The sequence below is a fragment of the Oncorhynchus clarkii genome, chromosome 5 (genome assembly GCF_045791955.1).
Source record: "Oncorhynchus clarkii lewisi isolate Uvic-CL-2024 chromosome 5, UVic_Ocla_1.0, whole genome shotgun sequence".
NCBI classification, from domain to species: Eukaryota; Metazoa; Chordata; class Actinopteri; order Salmoniformes; family Salmonidae; genus Oncorhynchus; species Oncorhynchus clarkii.
In genome coordinates this window covers 88,373,258-88,393,520 of record NC_092151.1, presented here as the reverse complement: position 1 = coordinate 88,393,520, position 20,263 = coordinate 88,373,258, and the positions used below count along the sequence as shown (strand labels likewise).

Sequence of the window (20,263 nt, the reverse complement as noted above, 5' to 3'; positions counted from 1 at the left end):
TCCTGTATATCACTAAAAGGGAGTCCCGCTGGTATACTGTCCTGTATATCACTAAAAGGGAGTCCCGCTGGTGTCCTGTCCTGTATATCACTAAAAGGGAGTCCCGCTGGTGTCCTGTCCTGTATATCACTAGAAGGGATATATCACTAAAAGGGGGTCTCGCTGGTATACTGTCCTGTATATCACTAAAAGGGAGTCCCGCTGGTATACTGTCCTGTATATCACTAAAAGGGAGTCCCGCTGGTATACTGTCCTGTATATCACTAAAAGAGAGTCCCGCTGGTATACTGTCCTGTATATCACTAAAAGGGAGTCCCGCTGGTGTCCTGTCCTGTATATCACTAAAAGGGGGTCTCGCTGGTATACTGTCCTGTATATCACTAAACAATTTGGTGACAATGTTTCAGAATGAGGTGATGGTTTTCTGTTGCATTTAGTCCTTTGTATAAAAATAAATATTACATTTCATTCCATTCCTGACCCCAGCCATGTGACTCACTTGCAGTAAGGTCCGGTGTAGTTCTCAGCACACAGACAGGCGTACTTGTTCACTCCATGTAGACACGTGCCTCCATGAGCACATAGATGGTTCTCACACACATCCACCTCCTCCTCACAGTTCATACCAGTGTAGCCAAACTCACAGGAACACTTGTATGCCAGCCCCTGAACGCTACAGTTGCCATGGATACAGGGGTTGGAGGCGCAGGTGTCTGTGTTGAGCTCACAACGGCGTCCGGCCCAGCCCTCGTCACAGCTACAGTTGAACAGGTTCCAGAGGTCCTGACAGCTGCCTCTGTTCACACATGGGCTGGGCTGGCACACCAGGCCTCCACTGCACCCGCCCCTGGGTGGGCTGGGGGATGTCCGCAGGAACTGCTCCTCCTGAGTCCGGGGAAGGTTGACCTCTGAAGGGCTATAGTAAGGCAGGGCGATGCCCCCCACCTCCACGGTGCCCAGGCACCCCACTAGGCTCCAGTCAGCCTCGGGCCCCAGCCCCCCCAGCAGGATGTCCACCTCCTCCCTGAGGAAGTCCAGGTTGCCCCCTTCGCTGCTGGAGGTCCCTGCCTCCTCCGCCTCCTCATCCAGCACCATGGTCCAGCGGGATGCCTCTGCCCAGGGGGTGACCATGAAGAGGTGGATGCTGTGCCACTCCCCGTCACTGACCCTCCTCCGACTGCTGAGGGACACTGTGGAGGAACCCTCCCCCACCCCGCTCTGGAGCTCAAGGAAGAGAAGGCCATCCTGCACAGACACCGTCACAAACTCCGGCCCACTCTCAGCGTGCAAGATGGCGGCGTGGCGTTTACGGGTGCGCATGCTGAGGGAGATGCTGGCCAGGCTGCGTTGGATACGGCCGTTACCGCGGTAAGACAGCACACTGCTGTCGTCAAGGAAAGTGGCGTTGGAAAAGCCTGTGAAGGAGAAGAAGGGATAATTATGTAAATATGTGGTCATTTAAAAAAAGGTTTTAATCCTCAACCATGTCATGGAATACAAGTAGTAGTGAAGCAATAAATACAGATATGAACAAGTAACTGTTAATGGGATTTTCATGAATAATTAGAATATTCCACCCTGAAACCATATGATTATGACGGGGAGTGATTCTCACGGCCTCCCCTAATCTTTGTCGGATGGGTAGCAGGACAGTATGTGCGTAGGATACCTACTGTTTGTGTGTGATGTCTTTGTATTCTTGACTTTAGAGCGTTCTCTGAATAAACTGTGCTAAACTTTTGCGTAAACTGAGTCTTTGACTAATTATTATTATACCCATGGTCTTACAAACCTCGGGAATTGGTCAGAGCTAATGATTGTTAGTTATTATCATTGGGATTGAATATTCTCGTGACAACTTGGTCCTTCCAGACGAATTTCAATTCCTGTTTTCTGTCGTCCCATGGGAGCGCTGAAAACCGTGCACGGACGGGTCAGAGATCCGTAAGTTAAACACCTGGCCTCTGGAAATTGAGGTTCCATTTCAGGCCGGTGGCAAACTGGTACACGACAGAAAACGGTGACGAAATCCAACCAACATTGAATTGTCAGCTGCAAGATAAGTTTGGTGATCTTTATTCATTAGTTTGGGTTTAAATTCTAAACTTACAAAAAAAGCTAGATAAATGTGAGGGAGGATTTTAACTGTAAAGCTAACAGTAAGTAAGATTTGTATCGGGTATACCGTCCATATAATCTAATGTAGAGAAAGTTTAAGACAAAAGTATCTATGTTAGTGTTGGCGACACTTGGTCACAGATCTAATTAAGACATTTCGAAGTACAGTATCTAACAGTAAGACCTAAAAGTAAAACTGGTTGAAGTACAGTATCTAACAGTAAGACCTAAAAGTAAAACTGGTTGAAGTACGGTATCTAACAGTAAGACCTAAAAGTAAAGTAGCCAGAAAACGTAATATAGAAGGTGAAATAAAGTAAAGTAAGATTGATTGAGGGAACAGGGCCGTAATGACCTGAGGTACATGTGCACTACCATGAATAAAAATAGCGTAATAATTGAGGTCTGTGAGGAATGGCCGAAAGGTTATTTGAGGGATGGCCGAAAGGTTATTTGAGGGATGCCCGAGAGGTTATTAGCAAGGAATATAAATAGATATGTGAGAGAGGACAGTAAATTCTATGCGAACAAGATAACTCAAATGGTCAATTAACAAAAGTGAATTAGCCATAGATCCAAATCAAAAGACAATACTGACATAAAGTCCAAAACAAAATGGAAAAAGAAGGGAAACCTAATATAGCGGAGTGAGATACGAGATATTAACGTCAAAAGAACAAGCAACAACAGAAAAATAGGCTGCTGACTAGGGATTTACGACCCCTGAAAAATAGCTTATAGGTTGTATATGGTGAGACCTAATGTCTGATCGACACCACTATAGATAAAGTTTCAAGAAAGGAAAAGCACACATAAGTTAAGAGATAGCAGATTACACATCGAGTGTGAGCACACACATAGGGAGTAGTGACATACACATCAATAGTGAGACACATAGGAGTAATTTAATCAGAATTTGAAAAGCACACACATAGAATAGGAAGATCATTATTTGCGTGTGAGATAGATATATTTCTCAGTCAAAAGTCACAAGGAACAACTAAGAATAAGTAGAACTTATGGTTATATAACGTGTGAGATCCAAATAATATATCAAGATTCATACTAATAATTATTGTAAAATTCTAGGAAAGATTAACGGGAGGTATTTATCAACATAGGTTAAGGATAATAAGGGTAAAGAGCACATACATTGATCATAGAAATACATACACATAGATTGTGAGGAGAACCATAATAGTAATTGAATAAACATGGAGAGTAGAAAATGGATAGAACCCGAGAACAGAAAATGGATAGAACCCGAGAACAGAAAATGGATAGAACCCGAGAACAGAAAATGGATAGAACCCGAGAACAGAAAATGGATAGAACCCGAGAACAGAAAATGAGTTACAACTGTAGCAAGCCAGGACATTTGGCTAAGGAGTGTGGGGAACCATGCATGCACTGCGATAAGGTGGGCCACAATCACCGAGACTGTAGAGACAAAGAGGACAGAAAGGATAGGAGAGAGGGTCAAAGGCAAGAACAGAGAGAAAAAGATCAGGCGCCTACAGCCAGACTCAGAGGAGGAATAGAAAAGAAAGGAGATCAGTACCTAATGGTCACTATCGGGGTAATTGTAGATAAGCATAAAAGAGGCTTCAAGGAAAAGAAAAGTAAGAAAGATCAGACAGGAACGGAATATTTCATCGCCACTCTTGGGGAAAGAGCAGGAAAGATTTGAAATAGAAGGGGAAAACAGAGAAACGCGATGACGGAGACGGAGGGAAGCAGTGTTTTAACTGCGAAAAGAAGCGGTGTTTAAATTGTGATAAAACAGGATATTTCGCCAGGGACTGTAAAACACCCTGCAAATACTGTAACAAAGTAGGACACAATCACCGAAACTGCAGATAGAGAGAGTAAGGAGAATCCTCGCTGGGGAAACGCTTGGGCCTTTAAATGAGGGCTATTTTCTGGGAATTGTCTCTGTAGTACGTGCCGAATTTTACGACTACAGACAACTATAAATAGGGTTATTTGCGTGGAGGCTCCGGCACTATGCACCAAGAGACTAAAATGTGGCTTTCTGATTGTTATTCAACTATTGATATGTTTTGCCTGGAAAGATACGGTTGTTAGTGTTGGTTTAAGATATAAACGGAAAGTTTTAATAGCTTGTTGAGGTTAAATTGAAAGACTAATTAATTCTAAATAACAAATTCCAAATAATATCCGTAATGTCCACAGAAACATGTCAAATGTTTTTTATAGTCAATCCTCAGGTTGTTTTTAAAATATATAATCGATAATATATCAACCGCAAATGTCTTTATCAGTAGGAGAGGGAAAAACAATAGCTGTCCAAATTCTGTTGCGCGAGCAAAACTCAGCAAAACCTGACGCGATGTTATCTTTCTGGCTCATTTTTCAAAATAAAAGCCTGAAACTATGTCTGAAGACTGTTGATACCTTGAGGAAGCGATAGGAAAAGGAATATGGTTGATATCCCTTTAAATGGAGCAGTGGGAGGCTATGGAATATGGAGTTTTCAAAATAGAAGCCACTTCCTGGTTTGATTTTTCTCAGGGTTTCGCCTGCAATATCAGTTCTGTTATACTCACAGACAATATTTTGACAGTTTTGGTAACTTTAGAGTGTTTTCTATCCCAATCTATCAATTATATGCATATTATAGCATCTGGTCCTGAGAAATAGGCCGTTTACTTTGGGAACGTTATTTTTTTTCCAAACATAAAAATAGTGCCCCCTAGCTTCAAGAGGTTGAAGGGGTACACACACATATGGAATATTATAAGTTTATTTTCTGAGTTTTAATTAAACACGTGATTTCTTTAGATAAAGGGAATGTTCTGGGAACCTGGGATATAATATGTAGAAAATGTTTGATGTTTTTTCTTTCATTTGTATAATATTGTAAGAAACACGACTGTAAAGGGTGGTATGACTTTTGACCTCTATCATGGCTTTCCTTTGTGGTCTGATCAGCGTATAAATGCACCTGCACTGTGATAGTCTCAGAGGTCCGTTAAAAGCGCAGAGAGCATCATGAAGAACAAGGAACACACCAGGCAGGTCCGAGATACTGTTGTGAAGAAGTTTAAAGCCGGATTTGGATACAAAAGGATTTCCCAAGCTTTAAACATCCCAAGGAGCACTGTGCAAGCGATAATATTGAAATGGAAGGAGTATCAGACCACTGCAAATCTACCAAGACCTGGCCGTCCCTCTAAACTTTCAGCTCAAACAAGGAGAAGACTGATCAGAGATGCAGCCAAGAGGCCCATGATCACTCTGGATGAACTGCAGAGATCTACAGCTGAGGTGGGAGACTCTGTCCATAGGACAACAATCAGTCGTATATTGCACAAATCTGGCCTTTATGGAAGAGTGGCAAGAAGAAAGCCATTTCTTAAAGATATCCATAAAAAGTGTCGTTTAAAATTTGCAAGGAGGAGTGGGAAAAAATTTCAGTCTCTCGATGTGCAAAACTGATAGAGACATACCCCAAGCGACTTACAGCTGTAATCGCAGCAAAAGGTGGCGCTACAAAGTATTAACTTAAGGGGGCTGAATAATTTTGCACGCCCAATTTTTCAGTTTTTGATTTGTTAAAAAAGTTTGAAATATCCAATAAATGTCGTTCCACTTCATGATTGTGTCCCACTTGTTGTTGATTCTTCACAAAAAAATACAGTTTTATATCTTTATGTTTGAAGCCTGAAATGTGGCAAAAGGTCGCAAAGTTCAAGGGGGCCGAATACTTTCGCAAGGCACTGTAGTTGTAATTTGAACCAATGAGAAGAAAGAAATGGCATAGCCTTGGATTACTGGTAGACTTATGTTAAGTATTTAGAACCTAATCGAAGCCAATCAAAGCCAGGGATATATGACATCTGTGGTGATTCAGGATTATTGAGAGCATCGAGATAACCTTAATCAAACTATGTAATAACCTTAGAGATTGCCACCACAGACAGGTGATTTTTCTAAAAATCCATGAATTCAGACAAGGAGACAGTGAGACATTTAATGCAATATTTGAAAACAACCTATATTTGATACTGACAGACAGAAAATAGATAGAAAAGGCAGGCTGAGAAGGGCTCCCCCACCCTGTGCGGAGGCCTAAGGTGACCTTGATGGTCTGGGAGTGAGGAGCAGGAGACCTGGAGCATTACGAAAGTTAGAAGTTCATAATAAACCAGGATTGAGAGGACATAGAAGTGACACAGAATGGGTAGATAACAGTTACTAAGGGGAGACAAAAGGGGAATAAAGCTTAGTTGGTTTCAGGAACTAAGGTGTTAGAACCTGAACCATTGCCTAGAAATGATTCTGTACAACAGGCTGAAATAGTAGCATTGACTAGTGCTGGCGAAATAAGAAAGGAGAGAAAGGTTACCATTTACATAGACAAGCACATAGGCATTTAAAACCATACAAAGCAGCACAGATAAATCTTAAAGAAGATAAGACACTTTGATTGTTACAGGATAGCCATACAGGATTTATATGTTTAAATGAATGATTAGAATATTCCACCCTGAAACCATATGATTGTTTGAAATTGATTAGAATCATGAGATTATTCTAATGATGTGTGTGGTTTTAGTCAGTAGAATTCTATATCCGTGAGTGTAGTTTTTAGGCAGAATTAGGGTGTAGCAATATATCTATTATAGTCTATTATAGTATCTTAAAAACAGACTGTCTGAGCAAGATTCGGTGCCGACCTTAGCTGGGGGCCACTGAGAGTACTTCCCAGGGTCTCCCTATCTTGAGGGAGGATGGGGAGTGATTCTCACGGCCTCCCCTAATCTTTGTCGGCTGGGTAGCAGGACAGTATGTGCGTAGGATACCTACTGTTTGTGTGGAAGTATGTGCGCAGCTATAAAATGGATGTCTTTGTATTCTTGACTTTAGAGCGTTCTCTGAATAAACTGTACTAACCTTTTGCGTAAGCTGAGTCTTTGACTAATTATTATTATACCCATGGTCTTAGAAACCTCGGGAATTGGTCAGAGCTATTGATTGTTAGTTGTTATCATTGGGATTGAAAATTGTCGTGACAGTAACAGAAAATCAGCCACAACAGGATGGATATGAGGAAGGTACGTGTGCTGGGTATACACAACAACACTGTATAGTGTGCTTGTGAATGACAGTGTTTTTTCTGTCCTTATTCCAGGACAGCTCATCACAGGGGTGACAGGGCAGACGGACAGCCATGTAAATCATCACTAATCCAACCACAGGCTAATCTGGCCTAATCCCATTCCCACTTCACGGACGGACGGACGGACTGACGGGCGACAGATTTAGAGCAGAATGACTTACACTCGTATCCCTGGCTGAGGATGTGACACTCTGCCCGTGCGGGGCAGGGTGACAGCTCACACCACTTGACCTCCTCACAGCGCCGCCCTGCAGTGTTGGGGGGGCAGGTGCAAGTGAAGTCGTCCCACATGGAGTAGCACATCCCTCCGTTCTGACACAGGTTCCTCTGGAGAGGAAGAAGAACAACAGAAACACATGATTATTATTTGATCAGAACTAAAGCATAGAGGGACAGGTTATATTGTATTATTCATAAATGCTCATGTCTGACTGACTGGGTAAGAGAGCACAGTGTCAGCTGTACTAAGACAGCTAGTAGCTTACTGAACACTTAGCATCGACAAGGCTTTCACAGAGAAAGCATCTCTGGTGTGCCATTATACACAAATCCTACACTGAATTTTCCCTTGACATAGACTGACCAGGTGAATCCAGGTGAAAGCAATGATCCTTTATTGATGTCACTTGTTAAATCCACTTCAATCAGTGTAAAGAATGATTTTTAAGCCTTGAGACAATTGAGAAATGGTTTGTGTTTGTGTGCCATTCAGAGGGTGGAATGAGCAAGACAAAAAATGTGAGTGCCATTGAACGGGGTATGGTAGTGGGTGCCAGGTACACTGGTTAGTGTCAAGTGCCAGGTACACTGGTTAGTGTCAAGAACCAAGAACTGGAGGTGCAACTCAATATGAGGAAGGTGTTACTAATGTTTGGTGTACTCAGGGTAGTATCATACGTAGGGATTTGGGATGGAGATAGAGAGTGATAGAGAGGGAGATGGAGGACATTAAGTCAATGGCCTATGTTCTGAAATGAAGTCAAATCATCTGGCCCTGACACTAACTCTGAGTCTAACCCTAACTCTGAGTCTAACTCTAACTCTGAGTCTAACCCTAACTCTGAGTCTAACCCTAACTCTGACTGACTCTAACCCTAACTGTGACTGACTCTAATCCTTACTCTGACTCTAAATGACTCTAACCCTGACTCTAATTCTGACACTAACCCTAACTGACTCGAACCCTAACTCTGAGTCTAACTGACTCCAACCCAAATGCTCAGTCTAACACTAACTCTGAGTCTAACCCTGACTCTAACCCTAACTCTGACACTAACCCTAAATAACCCTAACTGACTCCAACCCTAACTCTGAATCTAACCCTAACTCTGACTCTAACTCTAACCCTAACTCTGAATCAAACCATAACTCTGAGTCTAACTGACTCTAACCCTGACTCTAACCCTAACTCTGACTCTAACCCTCACTGACTCTAACCCTAACTCCAGCCCTAACTCTGACACTAACCCTAACTGACTCTAACCCAAACTCTAACTGACTCGAACCCTACATCTGAATCAAACCCTAACTCTGAGTCTAACCCTAACTCTGACACTAACCATAACTGAATCTAACCCTAACTCTGACCCTGACTCTAACCATAACTCTGAGTTTAACCCTAACTCTAACTGACTCTAACAATAATTCTGAGTCTAACTGACTCTAACCCAAACTCTAACTGACTCGAACCCTACATCTGAATCAACGCTAACTCTGACTCTAACCCTAACTCTGAGTCTAACTGACTCTAACCATAACTCTGACTCTAACCCAAACTCTGACACTAACCCTAACTGAATCTAACCCTAATTCTGACTCTACCCCTAACTCTGACCCTGACTCTAACCATAGCTCTAACTGACTCTAACCCTGACACTAACCCTAACTGACTCTAACCCTAACTCTGAGTCTAAGCATAACTCTGAGTTTAAGCATAACTCTCAGTCTAACCCTAACCCTCAGTCTAACCCTAACTCTGAGTCTAACCCTAACTCTGAGTCTAATGCTAACTCTGAGTCTAACCCTAACTCTGAGTCTAACCCTAACTCTGAGTCTAACCTAACTCTGAGTCTAACCCTAACTCTCAGTCTAACCCTAACTCTGAGTCTAATGCTAACTCTGAGTCTAACCCTAACTCTCAGTCTAACCCTAACTCTGAGTCTAATGCTAACTCTGAGTCTAATCCTTACTCTGAGTCTAATCCTAACTCTGAGTCTAATGCTAACTCTGAGTCTAACCCTAACTCTGAGTCTAATGCTAACTCTCAGTCTAACCCTAACTCTGAGTCTAATGCTAACTCTGAGTCTAATCCTTACTCTGAGTCTAACCCTAACTCTCTCTAAAAGAAAACAAGGGACAGAGTAGGACAGGGGACAGTGTAGGACAGGTAAAAGACGGGACAGAGTGGGACAGGTGAGAGACAGGGGCCAGAGTAAGACAGGTGAAAGACAGGGACAGAGTAGGACAGGTAAAAGGCAGGAGGGACAGAGTAGGACAGGTAAAAGACGGGACAGAGTGGGACAGGTGAGAGACAGGGGCCAGAGTAAGACAGGTGAAAGACAGACACAGAGTAGGACAGGTAAAAGGCAGGGGGGACAGAGTAGGACAGGGAACAGACAGGGAGGGGCAAGTGTAGAGAGGATTAAGGACTGATCAGTCCACTCACACTACAGGAGTCATCCCCAGTGCAGCCCGCTGTGACGTTAGCCATGAGTTCGACAGGATATGACGTCACCGGGGTGTCCAGCCTGAAGAATTGCAGTCTCTTTCCGTTGATCCTCAGGTCCTGTATACAGCCTTTAAAGTAGCCCCCGAACGCTGCTGACGCCTTCTGCTCCGCCAGACCCCCAACATACACGACATCTCCCATTTGACTGTCCACCGTCCTGACCTCCACTGAGCCCTGCTTCTGGTTGGCTACATACAGGACCATATGCTCACGGTCAACCACCATGCTCACAAAGTGGATGTCTCCGTCGTTGACCGCACTCTCACTGGTCAAGGTTTCAAAGTTATGGAGCTGAACTCTGACCCGTCCCTTGTCCAGCCACAGGCGCAGGTATTGGCTGGTGCTGTTGACGAGCACCAATAAGAGGCCAGCGTGGCGACGTGTGCGCAGGAAGAGGGAGACCGTGATATCACTTCCTGGGTCGTCTGTAATGGTGAAGACGGCATAGCTCTGAGAGTCCTCACTGCCGAAGCGGGCCGTCACGTACTCTACAGAGAGAGAGACAGGGTTAGGGTCATCACGTAGTGTACAGAGAAACAGGGTTAGGGTCATCACGTAGTGTACAGAGAAACAGGGTTAGGGTCATCACGTAGTGTACAGAGAGAGAGACAGGGTTAGGGCCATCACGTAGTGTACAGAGAGAGAGACAGGGTTAGGACCATCATGTAGTGTACAGAGAGACAGGGTTAGGGCCATCACGTAGTGTACAGAGAGACAGGTTTAGGGTCATCACGTAGTGTACAGAGAGACAGGGTTAGGGTCATCATGTACTCTACAGAGAGAGAGAGACAGGGTTAGGGCCATCATGTACTCTACAGAGAGAGACAGGGTTAGGGTCATCATGTACTCTACAGAGAGACAGACAGGGTTAGGGCCATCACGTAGTGTACAGAGAGACAGGGTTAGGACCATCATGTAGTGTACAGAGAGACAGGGTTAGGGCCATCACGTAGTGTACAGAGAGACAGGGTTAGGGTCATCATGTATTCTACAGAGAGAGAGAGACAGGGTTAGGGCCATCATGTACTCTACAGCGAAAGACAGGGTTAGGACCCTCATGTACTCTACAGAGAGAGAGACAGGGTTAGGACCATCATGTACTCTACAGAGAGAGAGAGACAGGGTTAGGGCCATCATGTACTCTACAGAGAGAGAGACAAGGTTAGGACCATCATGTACTCTACAGAGAGAGAGAGACAGGGTTAGGACCATCAAGTACTGTACAGAGAGAGAGAGACAGGGTTAGGGTCATCATGTACTGTACAGAGAGAGAGAGACAGGGTTAGGACCATCATGTACTCTACAGAGAGAGAGAGAGACAGGGTTAGGACCATCATGTACTCTACAGAGAGAGAGAGAGACAGGGTTAGGACCATCATGTACTGTACAGAGAGAGAGACAGGGTTAGGACCATCATGTACTGTACAGAGAGAGAGAGACAGTGTTAGGACCATCATGTACTCTACAGAGAGAGAGAGAGACAGGGTCAGGACCATCATGTACTGTACAGAGAGAGAGACAGGGTTAGGGTCATCATGTGCTGTACAGAGAGAGAGAGAGACAGGGTTAGGGTCATCATGTACTGTACAGAGAGAGAGAGAGAGAGAGACAGGGTTAGGGTCATCATGTACTGTACAGAGAGAGAGAGACAGGGTTAGGACCATCATGTACTCTACAGAGAGAGAGAGAGACAAGGTTAAGACCATCATGTACTCTACAGAGAGAGAGAGAGAGAGACAGGGTTAGGACCATCATGTACTGTACAGAGAGAGAGACAGGGTTAGAGTCATCATGTACTGTACAGAGAGAGAGACAGGGTTAGGGTCATCATGTACTGTACAGAGAGAGAGAGAGACAGGGTTAGGGTCATCATGTACTGTACAGAGAGAGAGACAGGGTTAGGGTCATCATGTACTGTACAGAGAGAGAGAGAGAGACAGGGTTAGGGTCATCATGTACTGTACAGAGAGAGAGACAGGGTTAGGGTCATCATGTACTGTACAGAGAGAGAGAGAGAGAGACAGGGTTAGGGTCATCATGTACTGTACAGAGAGAGAGATAGGGTTAGGGTCATCATGTACTGTACAGAGAGAGAGAGACAGGGTTAGGGTCATCATGTACTGTACAGAGAGAGAGAGACAGTGTTAGGACCATCATGTACTCTACAGAGAGAGAGAGAGACAGGGTTAGGACCATCATGTACTGTACAGAGAGAGAGACAGGGTTAGGGTCATCATGTGCTGTACAGAGAGAGAGAGAGACAGGGTTAGGGTCATCATGTACTGTACAGAGAGAGAGAGAGAGAGAGAGAGAGAGAGAGAGAGAGAGACCGGGTTAGGGTCATCATGTACTGTACAGAGAGAGAGAGACAGGGTTAGGACCATCATGTACTCTACAGAGAGAGAGAGACAAGGTTAAGACCATCATGTACTCTACAGAGAGAGAGAGAGACAGGGTTAGGACCATCATGTACTGTACAGAGAGAGAGACAGGGTTAGGGTCATCATGTACTGTACAGAGAGAGAGACAGGGTTAGGGTCATCATGTACTGTACAGAGAGAGAGAGAGACAGGGTTAGGGTCATCATGTACTGTACAGAGAGAGAGACAGGGTTAGGGTCATCATGTACTGTACAGAGAGAGAGAGAGAGACAGGGTTAGGGTCCTCATGTACTGTACAGAGAGAGAGAGACAGGGTTAAGATTATGATGATTGTGTTATCATAACAGGGTTCTGATGATTTTTTAATGAATTATTTATTGAACCTTTATTTAACAAGTCAGTTAAGAAAAAAATATAATTTACAATGATGGCCTACCCCGGCCATTCCCGGACGACGTTGGGCCAATTGTGCGCCACCCTATGGGACTCCCTATCACGGCCGGTTGTGATACAGCCTGGAATCGCCCAGGGTCTTTAGTGACGCCTCTAGAACTGAGACCCCTGCGCCACTTGGGAGCCCTCTTGTGTTGATTGTGTTATTAAACAGGGTTATAATGATTTGTGTTATCATAACAGGGATATAGTGATTGTGTTATTATAACAGGGTTATAACGATTGTGTTATTATAACAGGGTTAGGAATATAGTGATTGTGTTATTACAACAGGGTTATAACGATTGTGTTATTACAACAGGGTTATAACGATTGTGTTATTACAACAGGGTTAGGAATATAGTGATTGTATTATTATGTCTGATAAATCTCAGATAGCAGCTACAGCCTGTAATGTCTGCCTTTTCTCATATCATACACTACAGCCTGTTACCTTTTCTCATATCATACACTACAGCCTGTAATGTCTACCTTTTCTCATATCATACACTACAGCCTGTTACCTTTTCTCATATCATACACTACAGCCTGTTACCTTTTCTCATATCATACACTACAGCCTGTTATGTCTACCTTTTCTTAAATCACAGGCTGTGTTTACACAGGCAGACCAATTCTGATCTTTTGCACAATTATTAAAACCAATTAGTGAAAAAAAGATCAGAATTGGGCTGCCTGTGTAAACGCAGCCAAATACAATCACATGCACAGAGACACTTACGCATATGCACACACACACACACACACACACACACACACACACAAACACACACACACACACACACACACACACACACACACACACAAACACACACTCGTGCATGCAAGCACTCACGCATGTATGCAAACATGCATGTGTGAGAAAAAAAACACATAGATTGGCATGTTGGTGATCTGTAGGCATTTGTGAAGAAAGGGCTTGAATTATCCATACCCGGTGAGATTTGGTTTGGGCCCCCCAGCCACCCTGAGGGCCAAAACCTTTTAGTGGCCTCTTGACAGCCTAAAGAATTCTACACATTTTGCAAGGAGTAGAGAAAATATAACAATTTTAAAGACATCTTTCTGCAATTCTACACATTTACCACCGGGTGGAGAGAACATTATGCCGTTTTAAAGCTACTTTACTGCAATTCTACACATTTACCACCGGGTGGAGAGAACATTATGCCGTTTTAAAGCTACTTTACTGCAATTCTACACATTTACCACCGGGTGGAGAGAACATTATGCCGTTTTAAAGCTACTTTACTGCAATTCTACACATTTACCACCAGGTGGAGAGAACATTATGCCGTTTTAAAGCTACTTTACTGCAATTCTACACATTTACCACCAGGTGGAGAGAACATTATGCCGTTTTAAAGCTACTTTACTGCAATTCTACACATTTACCACCAGGTGGAGAGAACATTATGCCGTTTTAAAGTTACTTTACTGCAATTCTACACATTTACCACCGTGGAGACAACATTATGCCGTTTTAAAGCTACTTTACTGCAATTCGACACATTTTGCTATTAGGTTAAAACAAAATGATGCAGTTTCGAAGCTAATTTCATTCAATTCCACATATTTGCCATGGGGCAGGGAGAACATTTTGCAGCTTCAAAGTACATTTTCCACAATTCCACATATATTCTGCCATTCTAAACATTTTGTCATGATTTATACCATGTTGATACGATATCTGGGTGACAAATAAAATTAATGGGGGCCCCCTGGGTATGAGCCCGGTCAGTAATTCGTCCATGATTAGCTATGGTTCAAATCTACATCTAGATGTGTGTGTAGTGTTTGTGTTTCTGTGTGTCTTTCCTTAAATACGGTCAGATTATTACTAATCTGCTTTGATGGCAACTGGCTAATAATATCCCTCTCAGAAAAACAAAGGGCTGAAATGACTTGCCTGGGTCTACTGTATACTCCGCACTGACATTTGTGTGAGTCTAGGATTGCAAATCAATCTGTGTTTTGTATTGTGTAAGTATTGTAAGTCCTTACATGGCAATGCATTACGTCATCGTTTCCAACACAGATTTCCTCCCTCCTTTAATCCATTTATCCTTTCAGGGAGCTGATCTCTGAATGTGACTTCTAACTGCTCTGCTCTACTCTATTCTACACTCTGTCTGTTATGTAGGCCTACTAAGGATGTTCTGTTCAATACATTTGGTAAAGGCCATCGATGAAGGATGAAACATCAAGTTTTTAATAGTTGCTTAAATGATATAATACGTTTTTTGTTTTCACCGCGACTCAAGTTGGTTGAGTGCCCTCCACTTCTTCCCATATGTAGCTACAGTTGAAGTTGGATGTTAAAATACACCTAGGCCAAATACATTTCAACTCAGTTTTTCACATTCCTGACATTTAATCCTAGTAACAATTCCCTGTCTTAGGTCAGTTAGGATCACCACTTTATTTTAAGAATGTGAAATGTCAGAATAATAGTACAGAGAATGATTTATTTAAGCTTTTATTTCTTTCATTACATTCCCAGTGGGTCAGAAGTTTAAATACACTCCATTTGTATTTGGTAGCATTGCTTTAAATTGTTTCGCTTGGGTCAAACGTTTCGGGTAGCCTTCCACAAGCTTCTCACAATAAATTGGGGGAATTATGGCTCATTCCTCCTGTCAGAGCTGGTGCAACTGAGTCAGGTTTGTGGACCTCCTTGCTCGCACACGCTTTTTCAGTTCTGCCCACACATTTTCTATGGGATTGAGGTCAAGGCTTTGTGATGGCCAGTCCAATACCTTGACTTTGTTGTCCTTAAGCCATTTTGCCACAACGTTGGAAGTATTCTTGGGGTCATTGCCTATTTGGAAGACCCATTTGCGTCCAAGCTTTAACTTCCTGACTGATGTCTTGAGATGTTGCTTCAATATATCCACATCATTTTCCCTCCACATGATGCCATCTATTTTGTGAAGTGCGCCAGTCCCTCCTGCAGCAAAGCACCCCCACAATATGATGCTGCCACCCCCATGCTTCACAATTGGAATGGTGTTCTTTGGCTTGCAAGCCTCCCCATTTTTCTTCCAAACATAACAATGGTCATTATGGCCGAACAGTTCTATTTTTGTTTCATCAGACCAGAGGACATTTCTCCAAAAAGTACGACCTTTGTCCCCATGTGCAGTTGCTTTTTTATGGCGGTTTTGGAGCATTGTCTTCTTCCTTGCTGAGCGGCCTTTCAGGTTATGTTGATATAGGACTCGTTTTACTGTGGATATAGATACTTTTGTATCTGTTTCCTCCAGTATCTTCACAAGGTCCTTTGCTGTTGTTCTGGGATTGATTTTCACTTTTCGCATCAAAGTATGTTCATCTCTAGGAGACAGAACACGTCTCCTTCCTGAACGGTATGGCCGCTATGTGGTCCATTGATGTTTATACTTGCAACTACTGTTTGTACAGATGAACATGGTACCTTCAGGTGTTTGGAAATTGCTCCCAAGGATGAACCAGACTTCTGGAGGTCTACAATTGTTTTTCTGGGGTCTTGGCTGATTTCTTTTGATTTTCCCATGATGTCAAGCAAAGAAGCACTGAGTTTGAAGGTAGGCCTTGAAATACATCCACAGGTACACCTCCAATTGACTCAAATTATGTCAATTAGCCTAACAGTAGCTTCTAGCTTCTAACTTCTGACCCACTGGAATTGTGGTACAATTGTGGTATAACTGAAATAACCTGTCTGTAAACAATTGTTGGAAAAATTACTTGTGTCATGCACAAAGTAGATGTCCTAACCAACTTGCCAAAACTATAGTTTGTTAACAATACATTTGTGGAGTGGTTGAAAAACGAGTTTTAATGACTCCAACCTAAGTGTATGTAAACTTCCAACTTCAACAGTATGTAAGTAATGGGCAAAACTAGCCCTTGAAATTAGAGAAGATCTCGGGGGCTCCCATACCTTTTCCTCACTACCCCTATCCTCCTCCACTCATTCCTCCATTCTTACCCTCAACACAGTCGTGACCTTCGTATGGCCGGGGGCACCGGCACTGGTAGCTCTGCCACAGGTTGATGCACTGTCCTCTGTTCTCACAGGGGCTGTCCTGGCATCGGTCCCTGTGGCTGCAGCCTGCAGTCACGTTCACTGCCGAGTCGCTCAGCCACTCCTCCGGAACCACCAGCTGGGAGTCCACAAACACGTCCCGCAGACAGCCAATGAAGGCCGGGACTGGGACCAGGGCGCCGCCTGCCTCCACCACCCCGCCAATGAAAGTGTTCTGGAGGGGAGACTCTGGAAGATCCGCCCCAGCCAGGGTGCCATTGACCCGGGCTTTGCTCTCACAGTCCTGCTCCTGACAGACCCCACCATCCAGGAGCCTGAGGCTGAGCAGACCGTCCTCCAGCACGGCCTTCACAGAGTGCCACTCCCCATCAGTTACATTAAGGGGGAGCTCCAGGGTCTGCCTAAGCTGCAGGGCCTCTCCCTCTTCCCCACCCCCAGCCAAGGCCTCCCTCCTCAGGCTGAGTATCAGCTGGCCCCCCAGTAGCTCCAGACCCAGGACCAGCCCTCCACTGCTCCGCTGGAAGAGCACGGCCCTGGGCAGCACTGTCCGGAAGCTCAGGGTGATGTTGCATGAGGCCTCCGCGGCCAGCAGTGGGCTCTGCAACAGCAAATAGCCTTTCTGCTCGAAGGAGAAGGCTGTGGGGGTCTGGCAGAGAGGCCCGGTGAGGCCCGGGGGGCAGAGGCAGGAGTAGCCATGACGGCCGTCGCTCAGGAAGGGAGAACACGAGCCCTGGTTCTGACACTCGTGGCCCTCACAGCCCACCATAGCCTCGCTGCAGTTCTGTCCCCCGTACAGGAACTCATCTTGGTTCTGCGGAGAGCAGTGGCACACATAGCCCCCCACAAGGCTCTCACACTGACCCCCGTTCTCACAAGGGCTGGGGTCACACGTGTCCACTACCTCCTCACAAAGAGTACCTGGAAGAGAAGGGAGACTGGGTGATGATGTGGGTCGATAATACTACAATCAGTAGAAATTAGTCTGTGGAGGAATGGAAATCAAAGTACGTTATTACTTTTTCTCTAAGAGCTGGTACCAGGCGTGAAATATTCACTCTTCACATTTCCTGCTATTCTAGTACAGAAAATATACTTCTTCTCCTCACCTTTTGAAGCACTATTTTGAATCATGAATAATGTACAGTATATAACTTATTGAGGCACATGACCACATTATAACTTCTTACTGGAGACACATGTAAATCTTCACCATAAACAATATAACTTCTTTACCGAAGACACATGTAAATCTTCACCATAAACACGTCTTCCGTTGTACTGTACATGATGAGTGATTTTAAGCTCTAGACTTAAGGAAGCTTCCTGCGGTGCCACCCTTCCCATGATGCTATCTGTGAGCTAAAGCTCGCCATCCTCTCCACCATGTCAAGTTAATACTCAAACCTAACTGGACTATCGTGTGCCTGTTGCATAATGATAAGTCTTTGGGCAACCTCTGGTCCACAGACCCAATAGACACATCCAATCATATATAGAGTAGAAAACCACATCGTAACAAAAGCTACGACACTAAGACGTTATCTCAATCTTTGAAAAAACAAACAGCAAAAGCGGGGATCTTGCTCTAAAACACAATGACGATCAACAATAATCACTTCATACAATTTACTTCAACGAGATTGATAAGTATAACAAGGCCATTACCACCATACAGTAGTATATTGTTATTGACAACAAACATAAGGCATAAAGAACTATCTATAACCTATAACCATACCTGCACTTAGCAATAGAATGCTCCAAATCCATACTTCCACTTGCAGCATCGCGCCGGTTTTCGAAGTTTCCCACCAATAACTATACACTCGTCTCGATGTCAACTACCACCGAGTGTTCCATCCCATTGTGACCACAGGTCATCATAGTAGCCAACAGTCCCTGTCCTCTGGTCTCCAGTCATTCACAACTGAACACAGTGCTGAGTCCTTCTGCAGGGAGTAGTTCAGGGAAGCCAGATCCTCAGGATTAACACTAATGCAATTACAGAGTGAACACTGGTGACTGCTGGGGGAGTCAATTATAGACACAGCCACTGGTCTTACCTGCTGGGCCTTACAGGCAGATCACAGGACTGCATATGCAGCAGGATGAATAGAATAGAGCGCTAGTGGTAGCCTAGTGGTTAGAGCGTTTAGCCAGTAACCAAAAGGTTGCTGGATCGAATCCCTGTTCTGCCCCTGAGCAAGACAGTTAACCCACTGTTTCCCGGGCGCTGAAGACGTGGATGTTGATTATGGCAGCCCCCCGCACCTCTCTGATTCAGAGGGTTTGGGTTAAATGCAGAAGACACATTTCAGTTGTACAACTGACTAGGTATCCACCTTTCCCTAATGGGTGAAAACTGTGAGTAGGCCCAAGCTACAGGTGCATGTCATATAGTTATGAAACAGAGTTGATCGTTGGTTGTTGGGGGTGACCTAAACAATAGGCTGGACCAGTATCCATACGTATGGTTGTCATATTTAGGAAATTAGCATGCACTCATTTGTTATGGGAGTGCCTAGCCTCATCGAGCAGAAATGTTAACCTTTGATGGGTAATGACAGTGATCAGAAATCATTCATAATGTGTTTCAATGGGACATTACCTGTGGTTCCTGGTGGGCAGCTGCATATGAAGCCTGCAGCTTGCTGTGGGTCGTAGTGGTCTGGAAGCAGAGGCTCTGAACCATACAGGCTCTGCCAGGACAGCTCTATACAGTGTCCCCTGTACAGACAGGGGTTGCTGCTGCACTCACTCACATCCACCTCACACTGACGACCCTTGAACCCTGGGCAGGACACAGACAGAATGTAAGACATACAGGGGGATAGACAACACGCACACATTCCTCTCTATATTTCTCAGGATAACAAAGAACATTCCTCACATTTGGGGGAGAGGTGCATTTTAGGCCTGAAACCCAGAGACACACTGTTTTAACTTTAGCCACAAGCAGGCAGGCAGGACATTAACACAAGCTGCTGTGGCTGGAAGCCAGTAACTGATGCAAGCAGTAGAATCAGATTTTTTTTTTAAACAGATAAAAATACACCTTATGGAAGAGTGGAAACTGTGACGAGACACACACAGACACAGACACACATACACATGATGAGACACACACTCTACACACACGTACACATGGATGTTGTATTGTAAATACGTGATAGTGGAGTAGTGGCCTGAGGGAACACATTTAATGTGTTGTGAAAAGTGTTATGAAATGTAATGTCATGTAATATTTTAAACTGTACATAACTGCCGTAATGTTGCTGGACACCAGGAAGAGTAGCTGCTGCCTTGACAGGAACTAATGGGGATCCATAATAAACCCCAGGAAGAGTAGCTGCTGCCTTGGCAGGAACTAATGGGGATGCATAATAAACCCCAGAAAGAGTAGCTGT

The 20,263-nt window shown here is 44.2% G+C and overlaps 1 protein-coding gene across 1 annotated transcript in view; it reads right to left on the bottom strand.

Moving 5' to 3' along the window:
- Positions 1–20,263, bottom strand: part of LOC139409511 (crumbs cell polarity complex component 1) — a 55,975-nt gene that overhangs the window by 18,889 nt on the left and 16,823 nt on the right. The window contains exons 5-9 of the mRNA XM_071154772.1: positions 19,465–19,647; positions 16,800–17,774; positions 9,930–10,480; positions 7,426–7,591; positions 500–1,415 (exon numbers count right to left, since the gene is read on the bottom strand). Coding sequence (XP_071010873.1) covers positions 500–1,415; positions 7,426–7,591; positions 9,930–10,480; positions 16,800–17,774; positions 19,465–19,647 — 2,791 coding nt within the window. The remainder of the gene's footprint in view (positions 1–499; positions 1,416–7,425; positions 7,592–9,929; positions 10,481–16,799; positions 17,775–19,464; positions 19,648–20,263) is intronic.